Consider the following 25491-nt stretch of genomic DNA (forward strand, 5'->3'; position numbering starts at 1 on the left):
GTTCAGCAGTGGAAACTGGGTGCAGAACAGCAGTCCTGGAGGTGGAAGAGGCAACAGCTTCCCCACTTCTTCATCCCCACTTACCAACAACTCAGTGATACAATCCAGAAAGAGATTCTAGTGCAAACTGCAGGCCTGTTTCTTTCCTGTCCCATTTTGCTTTGACAGCTATGGGGAACCAGAGGAGGTCCCTCACAGTACAAGCTTGTGAAGGGGAAGGCAGCGAGCAGACTGCTCTTGTTAGGCTTTAAACTGTTTCAGGAAGTCAAATACACCTCAAAAAGAAATGCTGCCTTTTCTTTTGCTTCCCCTGCCACCCAAACCCTCCATCCCTGAAGTTCAAATTTCCACCTTTGCCAAGTCCAGAGGAAAAAAAAAACCAACTTGGATTTTTTTTCCCTCATAGTATTTCTAATACTGTCAACATTCCTAAGTCAGAACTCAGATATTTCCTGAACTGTATTGTCCTGATAAGAAAGTGAACTGTGGCAGCTGGTACGCCACTCTCTCTCATACAGTTTTCACCCTGCATTATGAATTTATTGACAAATCGAGGAGCTAGCTCCACCAAGGCAGCAATAATATGTAGAACTGTCATGAGAGTGAAATTTATTGAGAGAAAGAAATACTGATGGACTACAAAGACGAGGAAAAAACCCCACCACATTTAATTCATCATCCCAACACAGAGACTACAACCTTATTATTTTAAAGCAATATTTAAGCATAGTCCATTCAGCATTTATACACTAAAACTTCAAATCAGCAAGGTAGGGAGTTAAGGGTCTTGCCAAACTGTGATATAATCCTAATGCCTCCAATGCCAGCATGTCAAGCCCTCTCCCTTGACAAAGGAGAATGCTCAACACCTCATAAGATCAAGTTCAAAAAGCCTGGAGGGAAGCAGCAGTGCAGGGAAGGAGCCCTGAACCTCGGAGTGGCATGCACTTCCCAACGCCCCCCCCTCCCCTTTCACACACAGATCCATGTGGTCTCCACCTGACAAAACTACATTTACAATGCTCAGTGCCTTAAAATTAAACTCCTTCTTATCTCAGCCATGTGTTCATATCTTGGTTTTTCCACTCAGCCGGTGTGTCTTTCAAACAGGGACGTCTGAGAGCAGTGGTGACAGAAATGCAACGCTTTGTAAGAGCCTCAGGAAATATTACAGAGGGACCCTGAGTGCACAGAGCAGGAAGGCAACATCTCTGAGCAACAGCCAGGACCCAGCAACCCAGGTCCTGATCCCAGGCCCACCTCAGTCCCATCTAAGCAGACAGTGACACTTGGAGTCCCCAAGGGCTGGGCACGGAGACTGACCCAGCTCCAGCCCATGGCTTCCCAGGGTGACCTCGCAGCCCTTACTCAGGATTTGATCACCCTGGCTCCAACTAAAGCCTTTATTATGCACGTCAGACCCAAGGCCCAGGCCAGGGGGGGCTTCCCAAGCACAAGGCTGTGGTTCCATGTGGCCATGGTGCTTTTCCAAGGCCAGGCCCTGGCCCTGGCAGCCACCAAGCCCCGGTGTGTGCACGCTCAGCCCGTGCAGCTGGTTACGAAACTGCAGAGCTGCAGCTGGGGTCCAGCAAGCCCCACAGCACAGCCCAGGTCAGGCAAACACATTCTGAAGTCAACAGGAGTTGAGAATGGTAGTGCTTTCCTTGAGCTGCTCAGCACACGGATCAGGCCAGTCGAAAACCTTTTGTTTCCACAAGCCACACATTTTTATAAACCTGGATTTTTTTCTTTTTTTTTCCCTGAATATTGACGTTACAAGTTACCACCTTGAAATGGCTTACCTGAAAGTCCTGCCTGTAAGATTGTACTGATATTTATGAGCACTATGAGGGGCCTGCAACATAACCCACAGGGCACTGGGTTCAACAGCTTCAATGGATCATAAATGAGGCCCATATTCGTGTTAGATTTAAGAGTATTTGGTCCATTTTGAAAGAATGGATGGGTTGGAAATGCAGTTCTGTAACTTCAAGCTTTGCTCTATGCTAAAGGTGTTTGCAAGCTTCTGACAATCAGCACAGCACAAAGCCACCTTTAGAAGCAAGAAGAACAAAAACACTTTTACTATAATCTACCACCAGGAAAAAATATTTGGCTGAAACTTCAGGTGCGAATTATACTTGCTTAGGCTAGAACAAAAGGACAAAAACATCAGAATCTAATAGTGTGGAAACAAAGGAGTTTAGCTCTTTAAAAAGAAAGGAAAGATAGACATTTGAGGTAACAAACAAAAAAACCCAAAATGCACAAACACATCACAGACATCTAAAAATAGCATTTTATACATTTTTGCCAGTGCTTCTCTGAGAGCAAGTTCTTTAAACAGAACTTAACAATTTTACAATTTTTTTTAAAAAAATATGTCATCCTAAAATAGCCCATCAATCCTTACCCAAACTTTCTGTATTTCTACAAAAATAGATGCACAAAGAGCTACAAAATACTGTATTCCTGAAAGAAGGCGCACTGTAGTCAAGGGAGAGTCTTTTTCCTGACTATTGAGACTGTTCATAAAAATATCAAGCTGAACAAAACGAAACACTGTTAAAGGAGCAGAAAGGAGTTAGGTTGCCCAGCTGCAGCAGGCTCAGATGAGGAAAGAAAGAAAAGTTAGATTTCTGGTTTTCTTCCAACACTGTGGGACCCATAAACGGCCTTACAAATAAAAGGCTCAATAGCAAAACCAGAATAGTTTTGGCTCTTCATCTTCATGTGTGTCCTTTGCTCCACGCAGAAGGAGTCAACCACTGCTGTATCACCCACCCAGCTCTGCCGACTCCAGCTCTAGCTGGTCTTAATTGCTCTGCACTTCAGAACCAAGCAGTTTCCTTGCTCTTGTCCTGATGCTGTAGACCTACATTTCAGAAGAGAAAAGGGAAATAATTAATATTAGTAAATGCTAATTAAATTAATAAATTCGATGGTTTTTTTCTTCCCCCTCCCCCAAGCAACTGAAGTAAAGGTAAACACGTTTTGATTAAAAAAATAAATAAACGAAAGAAAAATGAAAATTAAAAAACCCCACCATTTGACAGTTTAAAGGACTTGTTAGCAACAGTGTTACTGCTCCAAACTTTTCAGTTTATGAGAGGTAAGATTAAACCACAGTGAAGTTTGATTCTGGCTCAGGGAGTTCAGAAATGGTGATAAAATTCCAGTATGCACTTCCTTGGTTTGAGCTAATGCGGAGCATGGCATGGAGTGAAAAACCCCTCCAGAAAGGTCTGCATCAATTATCCAGTATGCAGCAGAGCAAATTGCCTGCCAGGGGCCAGCCACAGACACCATCTCCTCTAGAAAAGGCCTGAGACACTTCAGGATTTCACAGTTTCTGTGGCATTTTCACCTCAAAGAGGAGGGAGGGAAAATGTTCCCGCAGCATGCGAAAAACACGAAACAATTTCACCTACAGAGTGTAAGATTTTCAGCCAAGAATGGCTAGTGCTTCCACATGGGAAAAATTAATGGTTTTCAGCTTGCATTTGTTATAAGTTCCTCTAACATTTTCCTTTGTAAAAAGTGAGGACTATCTAATAAATGTGGTGCTGTGTTGTGGCTTTAGCATTATAGACTTGGAACTTGTGTTATAATCTGGGATTTCTCTGCTCCACAGGGATTCAATCTCCTCTAGATTCACACCTAACAGGGCGTAAACCTCAAATCCAGACAAGAGACGGGGAGGTGAGGATTACATTTCCCAAAGATACATTCTTGCTCATTTATAGGGAAAGTAAAGGAGAGAGATGCAGGCACGTATATTTAGAGGTAGTAAGGCACTCAAGTCTCAACCATTTAAAACCTGCCCCTCGGAATTTTGAGGCAAGTAAGTCACATTTCATGAAATGAAGGTCCATTTCCCACTATAAATCATCATTCCTATACTGAGAGCAAAGCTCTACTGTGTCATCCTATACATTGCCCTGTGTACCAAGGCACCTGACCTGCTAAGAATTTAGGGTTAATTTCACCACTAGCTAACTCCAGGCCTCAATGATGTTGTAACCATCAGAGCTCCATGTTCATTTGATGTTCACCCTGTGAAAATTGACAGACCCATGTGCTAGGCATGAATCTCATCTCCATATCCAGTCACACAGTAAAACACAAAAGAAAACCTGTGAGTTTTCAGAAAGCCTAACAGGCATGGAGGGTTCAGATCTGACAGCTACCTCCTTGCGTTAAGAGTACAAACAGTTAAATATTTAATGATGATCAACACTTGAGAGCTGAGCTGCAAAGCAATTAGCACTCACATAAAAGATGAGAGCATATGGCTCTATCCATGTGAGGATTCCCAAGCAGGGTACAAACACATGTGTGTCCAGAAGTGAAGGGACAGGGAAAGCAGAGCCCACGGTGTGGTGCACCAAACCTTGTTCAGTGCTTTCTGCTCCATTTCACATGCACTTGTACCTATTTCTTCAGATTGGAAAAACTGGGATATCCCTCAGCTAGAGCATGCCTATAAAAACATGTTCAGAGGCCCTTTATTCAATGAAGATGTCTCCTTGTTGCTTAAGAGCTATTTGTTTCCCTGGCAGCATTGTACACAGTCAGTCATAATGAACTGCTGTTAGTTCCCTTCAAAGCTCCCTCAAAGTTAGTGATGACAATTTGGGGCTATTTTTCCCCTGCTGCTTCCAATTTTTTTAAACAAAGATGATAAAAAAAAGAAAAAAACAAAAGGAGAGTCAGACAGCAGAAACCTTTCAGAGCATAAAGAAGTCATTTAAGTTCACCAGTAGAGCACTAAAGGACACCAGAGGCAATGGAAGCCTAGAAGAGAAACAGGTTATATGGTTCCTTGCAGCTTAAAAAAATGACACACACACCTGTTTAAGAGATCTTCCACCTGACAGCAGCAAGTGGCAGAAGAGGAACAACCAGCTGAACAGGCACCTTCCTAGGCAGGTGCCTTTGCAAGACACAAATAACTAACAAGGAGGTTTAAGGCATAGCTGTGGACTCTACACAGCCAGAGAAAACAATCCAAAAAACCAAAGTTGCCCCATTTACATTTATGAATGTGGAACACTTTCCATGCGTTTTCCTCATTAAATTCCTATCTCCTTCAAGGCAAGGCCATCTGCAATCCTAATACAGAAACCAAGGCCAACCCTGCTACTCACCCAGAGCTTCCACTTGCAGTGGAAGTGCTGCAGTGCTTTCCTCTTAGCAAGGACATCCTCACTTGCACTGCATGAGCCAACACTGCCACTCCAGCACAATTCCCCTTCCCTAGGACACCAACATTAGAGCTAATTGCCACAGAGACATTATGCAGGTTCTGTGGGAACATCTAAGCAAATTTACTGAGTTGTGACAAACTTGTGGGATGTGTGTGAACAGAGACAAATGTACAGAAGGGATCGGACTGGCCCCTCAAATTCCAAATTCAATGTCTCACACTGATGTATGGGCCTTTCCAAAAGTGGAGTTTCCATAGTAAGTCAGGACTAAAGGCTGTTGATTGATTCACCTAAATTTTAAATTATTAATCTCAATGTGCACAACTTTACAGGATAAAGAATGTGCACCTTAATTTTAATAGACTTACAGGCATCACTCATGCCAAAGTCCTGCTTTGCTTTTAGTGTGCTGGGGCTGCAGGAAGCCTCCTCCAGCACATCTGTCCCACAGCAGGACAGGATATCCTTCTGGGCTTTGCAGCAGCCAGCTCCCCAGGGGCTGCCAGCACAGCCAGATCCCACTGCTCACCTGAAGGGCCTGGTGTGCAGGACAACCTCCCACCCTGCTCCTGAGGGATGCACTGATGGCTACAACCACCAGCAACACTGCAAGGCAGAAATCCCCCTCCTCAAGCCCTGATCTCAAGTGCTGGACGTGGCTTGTGCACGCTCAACATGAGCAGGTGGCTTTAGTGGTGACACTGGATTATGGCTGCAGGCCAGAGCCAAAGGCAGCACTGGTGAAAGCCCAACCTTGCTTTGCTTGACATCAGCAGAGCAAGGAACTGAGGCCTAAACTCCAAACAATCTGTGCTTATTCCAATGTGATTATATCAATGCTTGACATGAAATGTACTTTTCTAGTGAGCATTGTAGCTTGTGCACTTTGGAAAGATGCTACACACCAGCAGACACAAACCTAACAGGTTTTAACAGCTCTTGATGCAGACCAGCATTTTCTTTAATCCCACTTGTACTGGCACAGAAGCTTCTAAAAGGGTTAATTTGCAGCCTACACTGTGAGGATTAAGCCACATTTATGGCAATCAGGTAGCTAAATCCCTCTTCATGCCCCAAAACAGGACCATGTAAGTTCAAACAGATGTGCAAGACAGATCAATAGTTTGCCAGCTCTGTGAAGGGCGCTGCGCTGATGTCCCACACAATGTGTTCTGAAACATAAATTCCCAAACTACACTGCACATGCAGTGGGAACCTCCTCTTAACCTCTGAAGTGATTCAGCATCATCCATTCATGAGATGGATTATTTGGTTGGGCATGGCCGAGATGCAACAATGTAGCTGGAAGGGGCTAAGATTACAGCCAGCCTGCCCTGATCCCAACACTATCATTCCACATAACTCAGCGTGAGGAATTTTTCAAATGTTCCTATAATCACATGTGATGGTAGCACAAGAAATGTGACCCATGGTAAGCAAGGGGGAGAACCAGTTTGTATCTAAAGGATTCCAAAAAGCAACGTCTAGACCAAATGAACTTTTTTAACATAAATCACCTGAAACTCGTGGAATTTGACATATTAACAGCTCCACAGGTGATTTTCTCCAGGGATATACGAGCAAACACTTTCAGAACTGACATATTCTTGCCACTATGGCTTTACCCTACTCTGGAGAAACCACTTTATGTCACTAAAAGCCAGTTCACTCTCTCCAGGCCCTCGAGTTTGTAGCCTCTCGGCTGAAGATAGCTGCTTCATGTTAGAGTGAGATGTAATGAAATGCTGTGTGATGTGGAGATTTATCCAGTATAATCCACTGTCCCTGGAGTGCAGATGAAGCAAGTGCTGGATGTGCCTCCGTGTGGTACTCGAGCAGGCCCCTCCTGTCCCCACACTGTCCCTGGCATGACACTGCTGGATGTGCACATAAAACACTGAGGCAATTAAGCTCCCTCTTCTCTCCACGCCTCAAGTGCCTGTAACCACAGCATTTGTCTCAACTGCATAAGCTGCAGGCAAGGCTAAAAAGGGAGCTTGGACTTCCTGCCCTTCCCAGGAAGCCTCTGCTTGGAAAGCAGAGGAGAGATGAGTGTGCAGGGGAAGAGAGCAAATAATTCTAATGTCACAGGTTTCCACTGCCTGCTGTGTTTCACTGCTTGCACCCTTGTTTCCAGAACTGGGGCTGCCTAACAGGGTTTTGCTGTTGTGTTTCAGTGTGTGACCCCTTTGAATAGTCTCAAACAAGTGAGATGTTAGTCTGCTGAGACTCTCTGTTTCTTCAAACCAGCCATACATTTCTCCTCTTTCTTCTTCCTCACACGAATTCATGGACTAAAGCCCACACATCAAGCATGGGGGAGAAGTTAATAGTTCAGATCTTTTCCACTGCCTCCCATGCTGAGCAACCAAAAGACATGCAAGGCACTGCCAAATCAGGATCCTGACAAAAGCAGCACCCAGTTGTACCCCTCCACAGGGATTTCCACAAGGAGCAGGCAGCACCAAGCCAAACCTGTGTCTGTTCTCTAAGGCAGTGCTAGGACCCAGAGTCCTTTTTGAGGTACTTGCTCTTTAAAGAGAAAAACAACTCACAGTCTAGGCTGGATTTGCACCTAAGCCAGGTAGTGGTTTCTCCTGACTTACAATTCCTCATGCAGTTAGTTCTCAGTTCCATCCCCAAAAGGTTTAGTCAAGTATCAGGGCACTGCAGCTGGACTGCTGGGGATGGTCCAGGGGGAAGTGTCCCTTAAACCCGTGGCAGTGACAGTCTGCTTGTGCTTCAGAGAACGCAGCTCGCTCCCCTTATGGAATTTGTCCCAAAGGAAAAACTCAAGACCCCAGTCTGGTTAGACTATCATTCTGTACCCAAAAGCATAAAATATAATTATTCTTGTCTCGCTGGTATAGCTGGAAATGTTATTCATACATAAATTGTCCAGTGTTAAGAATCCTAATAAGCATTTTCTTAATTTCACTGACATCAAGACAGCAAGTGGCACAGTATTTAGAAGAGATTATTGGTTCCCAGTTGCTTTAAAAGGAAGAGAGGGAGATCTGTATTAGGTTCATAGTATTTCATCTTTATGAAACAGCTTTTTTTTCTCCACCCATTTTTGTCCCCCTGCCCACTAATCAAGGCAAAGAAGTGCTTCTCACACATGGAACCAGTCAGAGAGAGCTATCCAAAAGGGAGACAGATACTTTAAGGAAAAGGGAACAAAGCTACAAACCTAGTGTTTCCTTAATCAGATAACATACTGTCTTTAAGAAGTACTAATCTGCAAGGATCGCTGCTGGTGAGATAAATATCAAACCAAAAAAGAAAAAGGAGCCCTCGGTGGGGCCTATGAGCTCCAGGATGGACGCACTGGGAACTGTCAGTCACCCATCACCTGACTGCTAGAAACTTCAAACACTGAGGGCTGCCAGGCTGCTCCTGATACTGAGACAAGAGCCTGCCACTCAAAGCTCACAGACATGGATGGAGCTCATGGTCTGCAGTTCATACAACAGACCTTGCAATAAAATGAATTTAATTCACAGGTCTCTGCCTAGACCCGAAAGATGTTTAGTCTGATGGTGAGCACAGGTCAATCAGCACCTCTACTCTCCATGTGACACCTGGATGCTACAGAGGAAGGAAATGCTGAGCTGGTCCACCTCAAGATGCAGTCCTCATGTACTGCAAGTTATTAGTTCATTGGAGTTGTATGTTGGTGAATGTACATATGAGCTAGCTGAACAAGCTGAGAACTTTCCCATGGAACCATAATTAATATTTTCCCACAAGATTTAAACAAGAACAAACAAACAAAAAATGCAGATCATGTCTCAACTCATCCAGCTTGAATGGGACCAAGGCAGACAAAGGTCTCTCAGCAAAAGGCAGTGAGAGCTGGATGTTTCACAGCTCACCTGCTCTGACAGCAATTACAGGAGGGATTCCCCTCTGAAAATACATTTGGACATGGCTCTGAGAACCAGCCCAGCTCCAGCTGCAGGGAGTTCACGTCTCTGCTAAAACAAGCCACACACACCAAAAAAAAAAAAAAAAAAAAAAGTCTTACCTGTATCAAACCCAAAACTTGGCACAATGTCCACGGTTCCATGAAAGGCTCCAGCCCAAGCTGAGGTAGCGCTGGTGACAGCAGCGGGGTCTGACTTTGTCACGTCACACTGGGGAGCAGGAATCCTGGCGGCGCGCACCGACGGCACCAGCAGGGAGCCGTAGCGGGGGTCACGGTGCGAGCCGGGATGGTGGTGGTGCATGTGGGGATGAGGGTGATGGCGGTGCATGTACACATCGTGCATGTGTGCATACGAAGGGCTCACCTGAGATGCTAAAGGGTAATGCCAGGACTCAGAGGCAGCAGGGGGAGGAGGTGGGGCAGTCTGGTGAAGGCCGTGTCCTGGCCAGCTGCTGGGGTCTGGTGTCGGGAAGGTGCCTGGTGCAGTCACGGGGAAATCGGGGTGTACTCCACTTAAGCAGGGTGGAGGAGGAGGCTGGTAAGAGCTGGTCCAGAACGAGGTTGGGAAACTGCTCCTCTGGCTTGAAATTGTTGAGCTTTCTGGTAGAAAGGAAAGAAGTGAAGTATAACTGAAGCTGAACAACACACTTCGTGAGAAAAACCCCACAATGATTTGCTACTCTCTGAAGTTTGTAACGCTGAACTTTAGCTTCTGCAGTAACTACAGAATCACAGGATATCTGAAGTAGGAGGATTGCCTAGTCCAATTCCCCTGCTCAAGTGGGGTCACCTGGAGCAGGTTGTCCAGGACCATGTCCAGTCAGATTTTGAGTGAGATCCAAACACCACAGCCTCTCAAGAAAACTCCCCAAAAACAAAAACCAGCCTAAAAACCCCAACAAAACAAAAAGTTTTCTTGTATTCAGATGGAATTTCCTGTTTTCTAATCTCTGCCTATTGCCTCCTGTCCTGTCAGCAAGCATTGCTGAAGGGAGCCTGGCTCTCCCATCTTCATTCCCTCCCATCACATTGTTATAAACATAAGATCCCTTCCAAGAAGACTTTTCTTCTTCAGGCCATAGAGTCAGAGCCCCTCTCAGGACCTTGGTACAGGAATTGTGAGGAGAGGCTAACTCCTGCCCAGAGCAGAGCACATCATTTAGAAAGGCAGCTGTTGTGGCTGCAAATGCTTCTGATGAGAGAGAACAAGCTCGCACTGCAGAACAAGAAACATTTGGCTAAAAGAATACCTGATCTTCTCAAACTAACTACATGCTTTGATGGGATAAAGGTCATATCTAACCCAACTTATGTTAGTCCCTTACAGAATGCACCATCATGCCCTGTACCCAATAGGAGCATACAAGCAGAACCATCTCTGTGGCTCAAACAGGTTTTCGTCAGAAATAAAAGATTTGCTGCTTCTCACAGCTAGGACTCAGCTTATATTTAAATGAATTCCAGTACCTCTACATTATGAAATCACATTCTAAAAACTCCTCTTTTGAAGGAGCAGTTAGTGTTTTTGATGTGTAGGAAAGTCTTGGCATCTCCATTCTCACAATCCTCTTGGCCAGCTCATGCTAGAAAGTACTGCTTCATGCAATATGTCTCAGCTCCAACAGGATTTTTTTTTTGGTCAAAGATGGAAACATAAAAATACAGAACTTCGCCTCTGATGAAAGAACAGTCATAAAAATAGCCTATGGAGAAATAAAGCCAGGGAAGTTTAATATTTGATGAGGCAAGGAATCCTCTGTTCCTCATAACTTTTGTAAAAGTATTTTTTTTTTTTAAATCACCTTTTGTTTTGCTTCGTTTAATAAGCAGCTGGAACGAGACTTGGGTGAAGACACCATTGAGAATGAACAGATTTCTTCAAACACTCCAGCCTGCCTCTGAACTTAGCTTATACAAAAATATTTAGGAAACAAAACACTTAAAAGTGTTTTCTGACTGCATCACTAGGACACCCATGTCTCTATTTTAAAATCCACTAAAATCATAGAAATTCTTCCACACATCAATTGGCTTTGATTTAGGCAGTTTATTGAGTCTGATTAACTTCCAATATTGGAAACAAACTTTGCAATTGTACCATGGACAAATGCAGAGGATGCTTTGTGCCAAAATGCTTCAGAGGCTGCAAGCTTATCTGGCAAACTGCACCCCAACATGGTTTATCTTCAAAAGGTTGTGTTGTTTTAACAATGTATTTCTGTTGCAATTCATGCTTGGAAACTGGAGAGAGCTTCAAGCATATTACAGAAGCCCCAGCACTCCTCCAAAACTGGTATAGTTCCTTGTTTGTAAACCATTCATTGTAAAAAGGGATTACACTGAGATGGCGAGTGTGTATGGCTTGTGCTGTTGGCAGCAGGGCCAACACAAAAAAAAATAAAAAGACAACTTCATGTCCAGTCTGTTGCTTAACAGAGGAGCACAGCTTGACAATGCTCTGCCAGCATTCTGAAAAATTAACCTCTGTAATCGAGTTTTTGAAAACTATCTGGCTGTTATCTACATGGAAAAGCTCTAAATCCAAAGCACTGCACTTCAAAAAAGCACAGAAAACCACAAAGTATCTGCAGGACAGCTTTAATAACAGGAGAGAGCACTTTAAACCACCGAATTTGCCAACATGAATTCATCCCAGATTGCATAACAGCTTGGCTTTGCCAGTCATGCAGGAGGTCTAGGCCACAGAAAACATTTTTGGTCATCTCCATTTTTCAAACCTGCGCAGGTTTCACAAAGCCATCGGTGCTGTCTGGCTGTCACGGACCAGCCCCCACTGACATCACTGAGTGTGGCCACCCTCACTGGGGAAAGGCCAGTCCTGCCACTGGAGATACAGGCTCCATCCAGGTTATACAAACATGCAGGAAAATTTCACCCACCCCAAGTGTTCAGGGATACCTGGCCTCCATGGAACATGCTGAAACAGCCTTTTCCACACTGTCCTTGAGCAAGGAAAAAAATAAAAATAAAAAATTCTCTGTGCTTCCATGGCCTTTCAGGAGGCATTTAACAAAAACTGTCTGCCAAGAAAGATAATACAGTTACCACAATTTCCTACCCTAAGTACAGGGAGGCTGGGACAAGGCAACATCCCAGGGACCACGAAGTTGTGGCTGATGGAAATGTTCACGGTGGCCAACCCAAATGGTCATGGTGGCCAACCCAAATGTTCACAACACACACTGAAAACATGCCAGAGGTGCACACGCTGGGAAAGAGACAATGCATAAAGCTTTCTCTAGTACAACATCAGCTCTCACTTAAGGCAAGACGGGAGAAAAGTAAGAAAGAAAAACAACCCAATGCTTTCAGCAAGGAAAAACATGTTTATAAAAATACCATTAAGGTAACATTACTGTCAAGGTATCATTAGCACCTGCAAAAGATTTCAGGCAGCTACACCTACAATTGAATATTCATGTTACTCAAGCCTGTCATAAGGCTTTTTTATTTTATTAAAAAAACTGTTTTCAAATTAATTTTAGCCTAAACTGATCAGCAGTTTCAACATACAAATGATGAAAATTTGCTCTTTTCAGAACAACAGGTTCTACTTTTTATATGTAAGCAAAATCCCTCCTCAAAACAAACGAAAAAAACCCCTGAAATATCACCTTAATGATAAAATCAGAGTTTGCGCTTTCATGAGAACACCTTTAAAAAAAAAAAAGAAAGAAAATAAGCACAGAAAGATGAAAAAAAAAAAGTTAAAATCATTGGTAATCCCTCCTTTCAGAGAATGGAGAAAATGCAGTGAGCTGGGGAGCCAGTTCATGCTCACACATTTTCCACTGAAACCTGTACCTCCCAAAACAGCGATTGCAAAAGCGTTTTTCTTTCTCATTTATCTGAGTAAGAAACTGACAGCAATTCTGACTACCCATGAAGGTTATTTATGGAAGAACTCCAAGCTAATGATACTTTAACTTCTTTAGGTAATGGGATACAAATTCACATTCATGTGCTGTAACTGAGCATCCTTGCCACCGTGTGTAAACCGGAAGACCAAGCTGTCAGCGTTGTTCCTTCTCCGCTGTTCTCAAGCAGGAATATTTCAGAAACCTATTTGGGCCTGATAAAGCTCTCTTCTCTGGAGCAGTAAATGCCCTCAACTCTCTCAGCACCCAGCAGCCTCCCCAGGGATTTCCATGCCCCTTCAGCAGGTGCAGGGGTGGCACAGGGCGTATCTCCTTACTTCATTCCCGGAAGATGTTCAGGACACGCAGACCTCCATTCCCCACTGAGGGCATGGGGCACATGGGGTTAGGAGGCAGCATGGCTGGAGAACCCTCACACCAGGCCACCCTTGTCCCCTGCAGAGTCCTCTGGGGATGGTTGTGAAACCACAGGGGGAGACAGGGAAAAACAACAGGGTATGTCTGAGGCCAAAGGGGAGACGCGCAACCCCACCCACGGAACGTCCCCAAGCTTGCTGAAGAGGGCTTGCTGTGGGCATGGGGTCTCTGGGGACTGCCTTGATCCCATTGCTAAAACATTTATAGCCTGTCTGGGCCATTTATAAATGCTCCAGTCTCCTTTTTAGTAAGCATAGGTTCAATCCTGCTCTCAGTCGAGTCAACGGAAAATTTCCCATTAACATTAATGGTCCCGGCTCAAGCCATAAATTCCTCTAGCTCCCCAGCCACTTCTGCTGACCTCTGCTTAAACTTCCTCGGATTTGTCATCATCCTTCTGGAAAGCAAATCCTTCTGTGCTATTTTTCTCTTCACAGTTGTTTCCAAAAATCCCATCTCTCTTTAGGATCCGTGGCTTTCATCAACGCAGTCTCACCTCCACATCGCTGACTATGAACACCACTGCTCCTGTTCAGATCCCACCAGTATCTCTCTCACCAACCCAGTGTAAGGCCATTGCTCACCATGCTTAGATTGCATCCCTCTGCCAGTCCACATAAGGATGTGACCAGAAATAATGCAGCTGTGGGTAACTGAAAAAACACCCAGACTGCCACATCCAACAAAATGGAAACAGCATCTCACTGTTACACTTTTTCCTGTCACCAGTTTGGAAATCTCGTCTGTAAGAGCTACCTAGTGTCTATGGCAAGGTCTGCCCTTTGTCACACCAATACATAAAACGTATACAAGCATTTATGTGCATAACAAGAGGTAAGCATTGGGACAGCGAGTAAATGCCTCGCAGAACTTACCACATTTCTGCTCCCTCCTTGGAGGCAGAGTAGTGTCATCCCCATTTTACACCCAGCAAGCCATAACATCATCTGTACCTCTCCCACAAGCAGGCTGCAATGGAAAACACCACGTGGCTGCAGCCACAGGAGCCAGGGCTTACCCCTCAGCCTACTCCATCCTGTGCTGGCTCCTCCCCACCTGGAAAGCAGCCGTGGACAAATCCTAATCACCTGGCAAAGTCACTCAAGAAGGCTGCATAGGTTTCCTTCATGTCCAAGGCCAGGATCCCAAACAGCTTTGCTCTTGCCTCACAAGCCAAGTTTCACACTTGGAGCTCGAAAAAAAAAAGCCTCCAACCTTGCAGCAGACGTTTGTGAAGCCACGTGAGCTCTGCCCCCTCCCATCCAGCCCCTGGCAGAGACAGGATATGGCAGGAGCAGGAGACGCCTGCTCCTTCCATGCCTTTGGCTCCTCTCTCCCCCTTTAACACCTCAGATCACTCAACCCAAGAAGCTCCTCGGTTCTTGGAGATTTGAGGGGGATTTTTCCACCTCCACAGAGAAGTAAAATTTCAGCTGCAATGCAATGTCTGTTACTGCAACGCAGCCCAAGTCTTACCTCTCCACAGAGGATTCAGCCCTGCCTTGCTCTTGGAAAGGGCAGTCTCTGAATTGAAGCTACTGGCTTGGCTCAAAGCTCTTGAGAAGTGTTCATCCACCACTGAACCAATGTCTCCCTGGAAGTAAGTGAACAGGACACAGCGAGAGTTCAGGTACTCCATCTCGGCAGGCTGGTCTTTCTCATCCTCCTCTTGCTTGCTGGGAAGGGTCACTTCCAGAGACTCCTGCATCTTGTTGTACACAGCTAACTTCTTCTGGGATTAGACACAAAACAAACAAGAGATGTATCAGTGATGGCATTCAGTGGAAGCTCAACATATGGCTTCCGTAACAAAATATAACTGAATACACTGAATATTCATTACATGATTTAAGTTGGGCTACCAGGATATTTCACATTGGCATTTCACAAAGAAGAGAATACCAGTGCCCACTTAAAAATCTCTATTCCTCTCACACACATGGACCTGCTTCTCAGGCATGTTTCACAACCACCACTTATCAGCACCAGCTTTCACTCAATACTTTCAAAAGAAAGCAGACAGGCACTAACAATTCCCTCCTGACTCCCACCTGGAGAGGATATTCCCATCAATAAAGGGTACAGAGGTCGAGCCCAGCCCTGTGGAAGGGTGGCCAGATACACAGCATCTGCATTTCACACATCCAGCTGGGTGAGCACCAGGTTTTGTCCTGCCACACTCCTCCAGCTGAGCGTACAGGGCCCTTCTGGATTCCCCACACTTACTGCTGGAGTGGTAAAGATGGGACAGTTTCTTGCTTCCTGAAAAATTTTCTTGCTGTTTTATCAAACTCCAGAAAATGCATAAGTTTTCACTCACTGACAACAGAATTTTTATCACAGGAAGTTATACCTTGGGCTGGTGATTGGGGTTTGATCAGGGGCTTGAGATCTTGGTTTTTTGGTTGGTTTGGGGTGGGAGGGTTTTTTTTTTCCTTTTTATTTTTTTTTTAACACCAGCTTTTGGGAAAAAGGACAAAAAATTCAAGTCATAAAAAATTAAACATGTGATCTGGGGGAAGAGGGGGATTGACAAGTCCGCAAACACATGCAGAAAAATCCACCCCAAACCAAAAACACAGAGAAGCATATAAAAAAGTAAAACCCTCACAAGCCATCTGTGAATGGCTATTTCAGAATCTTCTCTCTCTCTCTCAAATCAAACCTAAATGTCAAAATAAATGTGTGTGAAGATCCATTTTGCATGGAACATATTTTTCAGATGTTCCACTTTACAACAGTTTTCACAGAAAAAAACCATCTCCCCAGAACAGTCAAGCTGCAGGAATCATAGTTTTTAGCTAGCCAGCCATTTCCACAGCTGACTTTACACACAAGCGCTTTCAGGAACCCAAAAACAACTACAGTCCATATGCAGAAGTATTTCATAGCATTCCTATAGAATTACAGTTTGACTTATCTTTAATGGTTTGCTTGGCAACACTCTAGCGCCATCAGAATCTCTTTAAGTTTATGGCTTTTTTACCCTTTTTCCAAAGTAGCTCTATAGAAAAAGTTAAACAACTACACAGTCTATAAAGTTTCATTTTTACAGTAAATAGGCTTGTACAATTTAAAAATAATTGAAAGTCGTTTTCTGACCTTGTGTACCATCAATACACTTAAATTCGGTGCTTTCTAAAATCATATAATCCAGTATGAACTCTCTCACTGCAATTCAAAATAAATGCTCAGGGGCGAAGTCCGAATTATGAACGGTTATTTTAAAAAATAACTGTAAGAAAGAGCTATTGACAAGTGGTATTGAAACCTATTATACTAAAAGCTCATGGCAACTTAATCTGACATTCCAGTGGGTTAACTGATAAATGTAAAACATCTCAGTGACACCATTAATTCAGATGCTGCTGCACAAACTGCAGTGAGGGACGTACACAATTTTATTTCAGTTGAGGATATCCAGGCAATGGCCTGGAATTCAAGTAAATCTGTGCTTCACAAAGCAAGTTATACCATGGCTCACTTTAGCACAGTATTACTTACTCAGATTTACGGGAAAACCGCTGGGATTCACTTGTAAAAACAAATAAAACAAACAAAAACACGGAAACAGCAAAACAGCGCAGTTTTACTAGAAACTAAAATTGCTAAAACGAAACAGAGGCTGTAAACATATTTTTGCAAATGCAGAATTTGGGGTAACCTGTACATTTTTTGGAGATGCTTTGTGCCTTTTGTAAACAAGCAAATATCTCAGAAGAGGTCCCCTAATATTTGTTACCCAAACGCTTAACTAGGATATCACTCAAAGTGAGCTTCATGGTTTCGCCTGAGTAACCACGGACCACTGAGACTTCGGTAAGGCAGAAACAGTTCTAGCAACACTGCACATACAGGAGACACGTGCATTGGAAACCTGCAACGCATCTACCTCAGTGACTTGGCCATTCCTGGATTTGCACCACAACTCAGATCCTCTTAAAAAGGCAAGCAAGTGGTTGGGGAGGGTGCTTTTCTCATTTTTGGTTCCGGCTGGGCTTTGCATTTCGAGTAGAGACAATGCATGAAAGAGATCCTTTAGAGAAATGTAAATAGGTCTGTTACATGCCAGACCTTGAACACAGGCAGCACATGCTAAAAGTTGACTCCCATCCCTACAGGTGCTCGTACTGATGCTGCAGTTATGCAAATGCATGCACAAGCACGCAATTATACACAGACACATGCCGCTAATACAGCCCCTGGCTTGACTCGGTGATCAGGAAGGAAGTCTTTCAATGTTCCTATACAGGGACTGGAGCTCAGGAAATTAAAACTTATCTCCAGAGTCGCTTCTCTGCGCAGGAATGTTCTCCCTTCCACAGCTTAAGAATCTAATTCGTTTTCCATTTCAACTCTCTTCCCTCCCCTCCAGTCCATGGGCAGTCATTACAAGATGCTCTGAGCACTTGCTCCTTTGGAAAACACTAAATCTGACCTGTTTTTTAATGTAAAAAAAAAAAGATAGTAGGACTAGTGGACAAGCACAGGGCCTTGTGTGCAGACTGAAGTTACTTACGGCGCAAAGCTGTGGTTTGCAGTGAGTTATCTGCAAAGGATGAGAGTTCTATATTAAAAGATTTTTCAAAGCAGCAAGCCCGTGATCAGACATAGATCTAATTAATTTGCATTTCAGGAAGAAATTATCAGCCTGTAATTGCAAAACACTTTAAATAAGAGACTACAGTGAGAGAAAGCAACTCGACAAGTTTTCCTTTTATGCAATGTATATACATCCTTTCCATTGTATACATTCTTTGATAATGTGAGGGTTTTTTTCCCCCCAAATCACCTAAAATACCCTGTTTGCACATGAATTCCCTAATTTTTGTTCTGACCTTAACAGTAATCTTCTCATAGTATTTCTGACTGCAGTTGTGTGAGTGGAAAACTATGCAAGATCATCAGCTGCTAAATGAATTTGTCCCACAATCATGGGGTGTGAAGGAACAAAAATAAAAAAATCCACAACCACCGAGTTCGGTTTATGCTAACTAGCCTCAGCTAGTCCAGTCTCACTTGTACTTTTTCATATGAACAGTTCTGGCATATATTTAAGCACCCAATAACCTCTGTAAGATTTTTATAAAGAGTATTTTCTGACCAAACACGGTGTTATCTCTTGTCAATGTTCAATACACTCTCCCTTCCTTACACCAGAGACTGACATTAGGCAGCCTCTGAAAAGCAAAACAAAACAAACACGCAAAATCTTCTCTTGGCCAAGATGCAGAATACAGAATTTAAAAGGAAAACAGTGAAATTCAGTGTCTAAATCCATAATAGATCCTAGTTCATGGCTGAAATGGCACAATCTCTGGGTAAATAGTGCAGTACAGCCCAGGCTGAATTCAGCTTCAACCAACATTGTATTTTTTTTTAAATATACTCACAAACAGGCAATTCCAAAGAAAATCTCAACCCTCCACTTCAAATCGTACAACAAAAGGAAACTAAAGGTCAGCAGCGTATCACTGCTGATTTCGGAATACTAAAGTGAAAATTTATTCTGAACAAGCATTATCCTGTCTCCCTGAGTGCTTTTAGGCCAAGAAAACGTGTAGTCCAAAATCTTGCACAAAATCCCCGCCTCGAAGATTCCTGTTATTTTCTGACATACCCTACCCAGAACCAAGCAACACGGTTCTCATGCAGCGAAATGTTGGCCACGTGAAAGCGTGTGGCAAAAGTCCAACTGACTTCAAGGGTCCCAGGTCTCACCCAGAGTGTCTGGTAAAAATGTCAGAACATTCCTCTTTACAAACCAAAAAAAAATTCACTTCCAGCAGAAAACGGCTAGTAGCCAGCAAAACAACATCAAAAAACTCCCCAAAACAACCACACTTTGAGAACAGAGAAGATCTTACTTTAGCCAAGTTTGAATCAAAAATTCAGGCCAGCTCTTATTTTTCATATAAACTGGTTGCCCGTTCCTACAATTTATTATCTCCATACATGCCATACAGCATATGGTCCTTTATGCTCCCAAGCATGAAAGTCTGGTGTGCCTGTGGCCACCTGTTACAGATTTTCCATTATGAGAAAAAGAACAGGAACCAAATATAAAGAATAACTACACTGAGGAAACACTATATGACCCTATCCTGAGAAAAAGGCTGTCATTTGACATAAGCTTCTGAGAAGGAATTCCAGCAACAAACTCGAGGCAAATCCTCAGACAGGCCTCCATTTGTGGAGCTGTCTGCCAAGCAGGCTCCTATTGATAACACAGAAAGTATTCAACGAAGAAGATAATTCCAAGCAATCGGGGCACTGAATGCTGGGCCTGAGAGATGTATTTATGGCACTGCCCTAAAAACATGAAACATCTTCTACCCCCACAAATGAGCAAGGTGAGAGCTTGTTTCCAGCTGAGCCACTGGATTTGCAGCAGTAGAGCCTAGAGATCTTGCTATGCTCTGCTGATGGAGGGAAACGGTGAAAAAAGAATGAATTTATACATCTTTTGCTGTACATGTAAACAGAGATGTACCCTTGAAGTGTAAAGGTCGAATTTTACGTAGCTAGAAGAATATCAAATAGAATTTGGTCCCAGTCAGACTGATAGAGTGAAGCAAACCAAACTTTCTAAATCACTGGTGTCTCATGGGATCGAACCAAACAAAACCTCACACATAGGGCAAGACCTAATCCAGGTTTTACATCCTGTAAATCAAAGCAGGTGAGTTATACGGGTCATACAGCTTCCAGAGAAGCCAGTAGAGCAAACAGCAAAGGAATAGCCTTGAGAAAGAAGCTGAACTGCGAAAATGGAATGTGAAGCCATGCTCTGCTGCTATCTGTGGACCGCCACGCAGCATAAGCAGTATAAGCCCATCCTCAAAAGTTGTGAGCCCATGATGCAAGGAACTTATACTGACAAAACAAGTTACAGTATGTGACTGGGGTTTAGCCACAGCCAGCTGACACAGCATCAGATGCGACCTGTCCTTGTCTGCAACTCTGTCAGTTTGGAAGGAAGAGCCGAGTTAGTGACCTAAATTGCTAATGAAGACAAGCCCTTATCTGGACAAAGTCTGTCTACAGCACTGCCAGCAAAAAGTCTGACTTGAGTGTATCACAACTCCTTATGCAAGACTTGATTTAGCAAGGATGGTGTTGGCTTAGATGTTGGCTTGCCTCTACATACCATGGAGAAATTCCAAAACTACCATTTACTGGAACTTCCCATTTCAAAGGTCTTGAGCTGGTGTGTTAGAGAGCCAGGGTGAGTCCCACCTGAGCCTCAGCCCTGCAGCTTGCTGTGCCTAGCCTGACGTGACAGGACAAGCCGCCCCTGTGTGCCGAGAATACAATGGGATTCTGCTCCAATTACGTGTTCCCAAAGCCTCTCCGAATTCCGTTACACCCATTCCTCACCCAGCCCATAGGAAAGCCAAAGCTCCCTCCTGCAGCTGCACAGCCCCTCAGGAAAGTGGACAGCAAAGAGCATTTTAATTTCACCAGTCTGCAGGGTTTTACCCTCACGCCTGCACGGCTCCCACCAGACACGGAAACACGTTCGTATCCCAACACCGGCACACACTCGCTCCGTCTTTTGGCAAAGGAATACGGAAATCCCGATTTATCTGTAAAATTAGGGACACACCCCACTTTCATCAGTTCATTCTGGCACCATATGAGCATGTATACATCCATGTTTCGCTTACTTCCCTCCAGCAAACACCCTGGACTTGAGCAATCTCAAGGATCTAAGGTGCTAAGCCTCCACTCCCATTAACATTCAAGAGGAATTCAGGCTTCAGTCTATTAAGAGCTTTAAAAAAAAAAAAAAATCCCATCTAAATTAATTTGCCAGCAAGTCCTTTCCTGGCTAAGGACTGGTGAAAGCTACATTTCCAGAAATTCTGCCTTTCTGTGCAAGGCAAAAATCAATTCTGTCCTGATTTTAAGGGAGGAAAAAATACAGACACAGAAACACGGTAATAAATATAATAAATATTTTAAAAAATATATTATATTATATTTATTATATATAATATCTAATAAAACTTTAGGGTGGGGAAACTTTAAAAAGGCATGATGGACCACCCCCTAAAAAAACACCACCACTTCGGCACAACCCAGGTGCACACCAGTCCATCATTTTAAAGCAGTCTGAGATTTCCCATTAAAAAAATTAAAAAAAAAAAAAAAAAAAAAAAGAGACAACCATTTGAACCCCCTTCCTCTTGCTGCAGTCACTGGCCCTGACCCACAGAAACACGATGGGTTTGGCTCTCCAGAGAGACCCTAGGGCCCAGAACTTGAGCCTGCAATGTCAGCTCCACAGCTAAAGAGCTGCTTGGCTCTTTAAAGCACACAGAACTGATGTCCAAAGCTGGCATAACAATTACACTTTTGAGATGGCTTTGCTACATATACCTGTGGAGACGCACAGGCTTCAGTTAGAGTAACACACCTACATCTCCTTGCCCTGAGAAGAAAAGGAAAGCCAAGAGCAGCACAGCATGGAAGAGCTTTCTCTCTCAGGAAACAAACTGAAAGACACCAGCACAGTACAGTAACACTGAAAAATGCTTCAGTGGAGTCCTCGGATATTTTAAGGGTGAGCTCCATTTTATCATCTCCAATGCAGAGACTTATTTTTAAGATATCCCACTAATTCATCTTCTCTCAGTGTTATTTTTAAACCACGGTTTTAATTCCAGCAAAGAGGAACATTCTTTAAAATGGTCATCATCCTCACAAAGAGTGCAGGAGTGTTTTACATGTTGAACACATGTGTAAGAACCAAAAACCTGGCAACAGATTCTTCATATTTCTTTCTTACACTCTCTACCAGTTGATTAAACATCCCTGACAGGACTATTCTCAAGGAACAGAGACTTGCAAAAATGTCATTCGTTACCCAAACAATAAATCTTTCCACTATGACTGCAGATGCATGAGGAGCTCATTTTATGTTTACTTTTTTTTTTTTTTTTTAATTTAGAAAACATTGGATTCAGAGAAAATACATGAACCGCTGTAAAGTTAGCAGCTGTTAGAATTAGAGGGTGGAACACTTTCTCCAGCAACAACAGCTCGGCTTTTCAGTCTGGCATAAAACAAGCTCGTGAAGACCCTTCAGCTCCAAGTGTGCCAGGAAAATCAGTGCAATCAGGATTAATTAAACTAAATTGCCAATAACGTGTAGGATAGCCATGTGTAAAAAGCTTTTAGGTGGAAATGTAGTATCTGGTGCCAGCAGAGACTCATGAGCTGTATTGGCTCATCAGGGCTATCTACTTTTCTTGCCTTGCTTATCTACCTCTACTTGTTAAACAGCATAACCCACAAGAACTCAGTTTGTTTAAAATGAAATTTCAAGAAACTTCATTGTTCATTAGGGTGCCTCTGGGACATTTTACATATGTCCCTGGTTTTGGATGAGGAAGAAATTTCATACTTATGCTTAAAAAGAAAAATCACTTGCACTTGAACATGACATGATCATTTAATAGATTTCCCCATACTAAGTGTTCTACAGATCTGGAAGAGAAATACAGACAATCACTTCCAGAGTTAAATGTCAGAAAGCTCAGCAAATTTTCAATTGTGCTTTTCTACTTCTAGGTCTCTCAGTCAGAGAATCAGGCTATTAGTGATTATTTATTTATTTTCTCTCCAAATCACAGAGGCTACTGGAGCTCCACATATCCAAAGACAAACTTCATAAGCAAAATTACAGAACAGATGGAAGGTTCTGCAAGCTGTGACCTAGATTAGAGAAGAAATAATAGCAAAGGCACTCTGCAAGAGGCAGAACTCACAAGTTTTCCAGAGCTCGCGTTTAGAGTGAACATGAGCAACCTGGACAAGTTCACTGAGGTATCATTTCTGCAAACGGGCTCTGTCTCCCAACAATAAAGGAAAAAAACAGCAACACACGATAGGAATTTTAATGTTTTAGCCCATACTCGTGTCTCCCAGGCAAGTTGATACTAGGGGTCACTTCCCATGTACGGAGAAAACAATCTTCACGGATAATAATGATAAAACCTTATGGAATGCAGCAACAACCAAAAAATGTATTCTCAGATGACTACATTAGGGCCAAGTCAATATTAGTCCCACTTCACCCACGCACTGCATAGTCTAAAAATGCTGTCAGCCTGATAAGAATTTCCTGATTCACTTAAAAAAAAAAAAAAAAATACATCTGATCACCAAATTCAGCTGGAAACCCGCCGGAGACGACGATCTTCCAGGAGTGCCGGAGACAGCGGCGCGGTGCGGCGCGCCCCGTGCGCGGGGAGCGGCGCGGGTACGCTCCCGCCGGCGGGCGGAGGTTCCGCCCGTGTGCGCGGCCGCGGACCGCAGCGCACCGCGCGGGGCGAAGGCGCTGCTCCGCGCCGGCAAACGGGGCGAGCCGTCAAGTAAGGAACGACGGCGGACAGAAGGGGGAGAGAAGTAAGGAAATAACTTTTTCCTCCTGCCCCACTCCAGCTGAGCAAGCCAACATCCACCCGCCAGATACAAGAATTCGGGGGGAAATATTTTTTTTTTTCTTGTCAGGAGAGGTCTTACCAGGCTCCGTTGCTCTGGGGCAGCCTCACCAGCTCCCCGCATCTCCAAATCAGGCCGGGGGCTGCGGAGCGCATCGCTGGCTGGCCGGGGCGGAGGTCTCCGCCCAGGGCAGCCAGCGATGCGCCATGCAGCCCGCTAAGGGGGGGGACCTCCCCAAAAAGCCCCCGCACCTCCCAGTCTTCCCCACCGCGGCCACTCGCGCAGCCCCGCCCTCCCCGCGGCTCACCTGCGCGCAGCCCGCCGCGGGCGCGGCCAGATAGCGGGGCGCCCCGCACGCCGCCGGGGCCGGCTGCTGCATGGCCACGTCCGAGCAGCTCATGGCCGCGGCCGCCCCGCGCCACCGCCGTCTCCCCCTTCCTCTTCTTCCTCCTTCTGCTGCTCCCGCTCCCCGGCGCGGGGCGGCCGCGGCCAGGCGCCGCGCAGCCCCGGCTGCCAGCGCATCTTCGGCGGCCGGCGCGCCCCGCGCCCGCACTTATAGCGCGGCGGGGCTGCGCGGGGCGCCCCGGCGGCCGCGGCGGCAGCGGCAGCGCCGGGAGGGCGGGGACGGCACCGCGCCCCGCCCGCCCGCCCGGTCCGCGGGCGCGCAGCACCTGCCCGGCCCCGCCCGCCGCTCCGAGCGCCCCGCGGATAACATTTATTGGCTCTCGGAGCGGGGCCCCCTCGCTCCCGGCTGCGAGCGGGAAGCGCCCCGGTGCCGCTTTGCGGTCCGTGAGGCGCCCAGCCCAGCCTAAGCAGCGAGGGCTCCCTGGAGTAGGTGTCACCTGTGTCAGCTCCGCAGGGATTTATCCTGGAAATTCATCTGGGAGGAAGGAGGAACCTACGTGTTCCATAGGAGGATGGATGCATGTTGGATGCAGGCTGAACTGGCGCGGAATGTTTCTTCCCTCCCCACATTTGGTCCAAAATGTTTAAAAACAAAAAAAATTAAGTGCACTTCTCTACTTGAAAAAATATATGGAAAACTAGGACGTGGTTGTAATGACTTCAGTTGTACTCAAATATATTCCTGGTCTTCCTCTGTATCCACACTTCTGCCAGCGAGCTGCCCTACTGCAGTGCCAGGCTTGGAAGCTTTCGATACCATTCCTCACATGGAAAAGACTATGCCTTGTTAGCATTATCCCAGCTTATGAGCCTGGGAAGGACTTACATGTGTTTGGTCTTTTATTCTTCTCATCAGGTCTAAAGTGAATTATTTGAAGTTTTTTTGGTTTTGTTTTTTTTTGGTTTTTTTTCACAAAATTTGTTTTGAAGTTTACCTACATTTAATAGCAGCCAGGAATTGAAGCCTTCAAAAAAATTCTAAATTTATACTCTCTCCCTCTCTTTGTATATATATACACACACAATCACACACACATCTCCTTAGCCAGAACAGTTAGATGAATACACAAGGTTAAAATAGCTCTATCTGACCCCAGTAGGATTCCTTGTTTGTAGAAAGCGTTTCTCCAAACCACTCAATCCAGTACTTTGAACAAAGATCCAATTTCCTGCAGAC

At 44.6% G+C, this 25491-nt stretch overlaps 1 protein-coding gene across 3 annotated transcripts; it reads right to left on the bottom strand.

Moving 5' to 3' along the window:
- Positions 1–592: 592 nt before the first annotated feature.
- Positions 593–24444, bottom strand: VGLL3 (vestigial like family member 3). 3 transcript variants are annotated; one of them, XM_069025118.1, is made up of 4 exons: positions 24217–24444; positions 14934–15186; positions 9241–9741; positions 593–2875 (listed from the first exon to the last, which is right to left on the bottom strand). In XM_069025118.1, exons 1-4 carry the CDS (start codon positions 24307–24309, stop codon positions 2832–2834), a joined length of 891 nt encoding a protein of 296 aa, XP_068881219.1. In that variant the 5' UTR covers positions 24310–24444; the 3' UTR covers positions 593–2831. The 3 variants fall into 3 exon arrangements, with proteins under 3 accessions (XP_068881219.1, XP_068881218.1, XP_068881220.1); XM_069025117.1 differs by having other exon boundaries at positions 14934–15189; positions 24217–24443; XM_069025119.1 differs by lacking the exon at positions 24217–24444 and adding an exon at positions 23991–24105 and having other exon boundaries at positions 14934–15189.
- Positions 24445–25491: the final 1047 nt, after the last annotated feature.

Source organism: Aphelocoma coerulescens, chromosome 1, assembly GCF_041296385.1.
Source record: "Aphelocoma coerulescens isolate FSJ_1873_10779 chromosome 1, UR_Acoe_1.0, whole genome shotgun sequence".
NCBI lineage: Eukaryota > Metazoa > Chordata > Aves > Passeriformes > Corvidae > Aphelocoma > Aphelocoma coerulescens.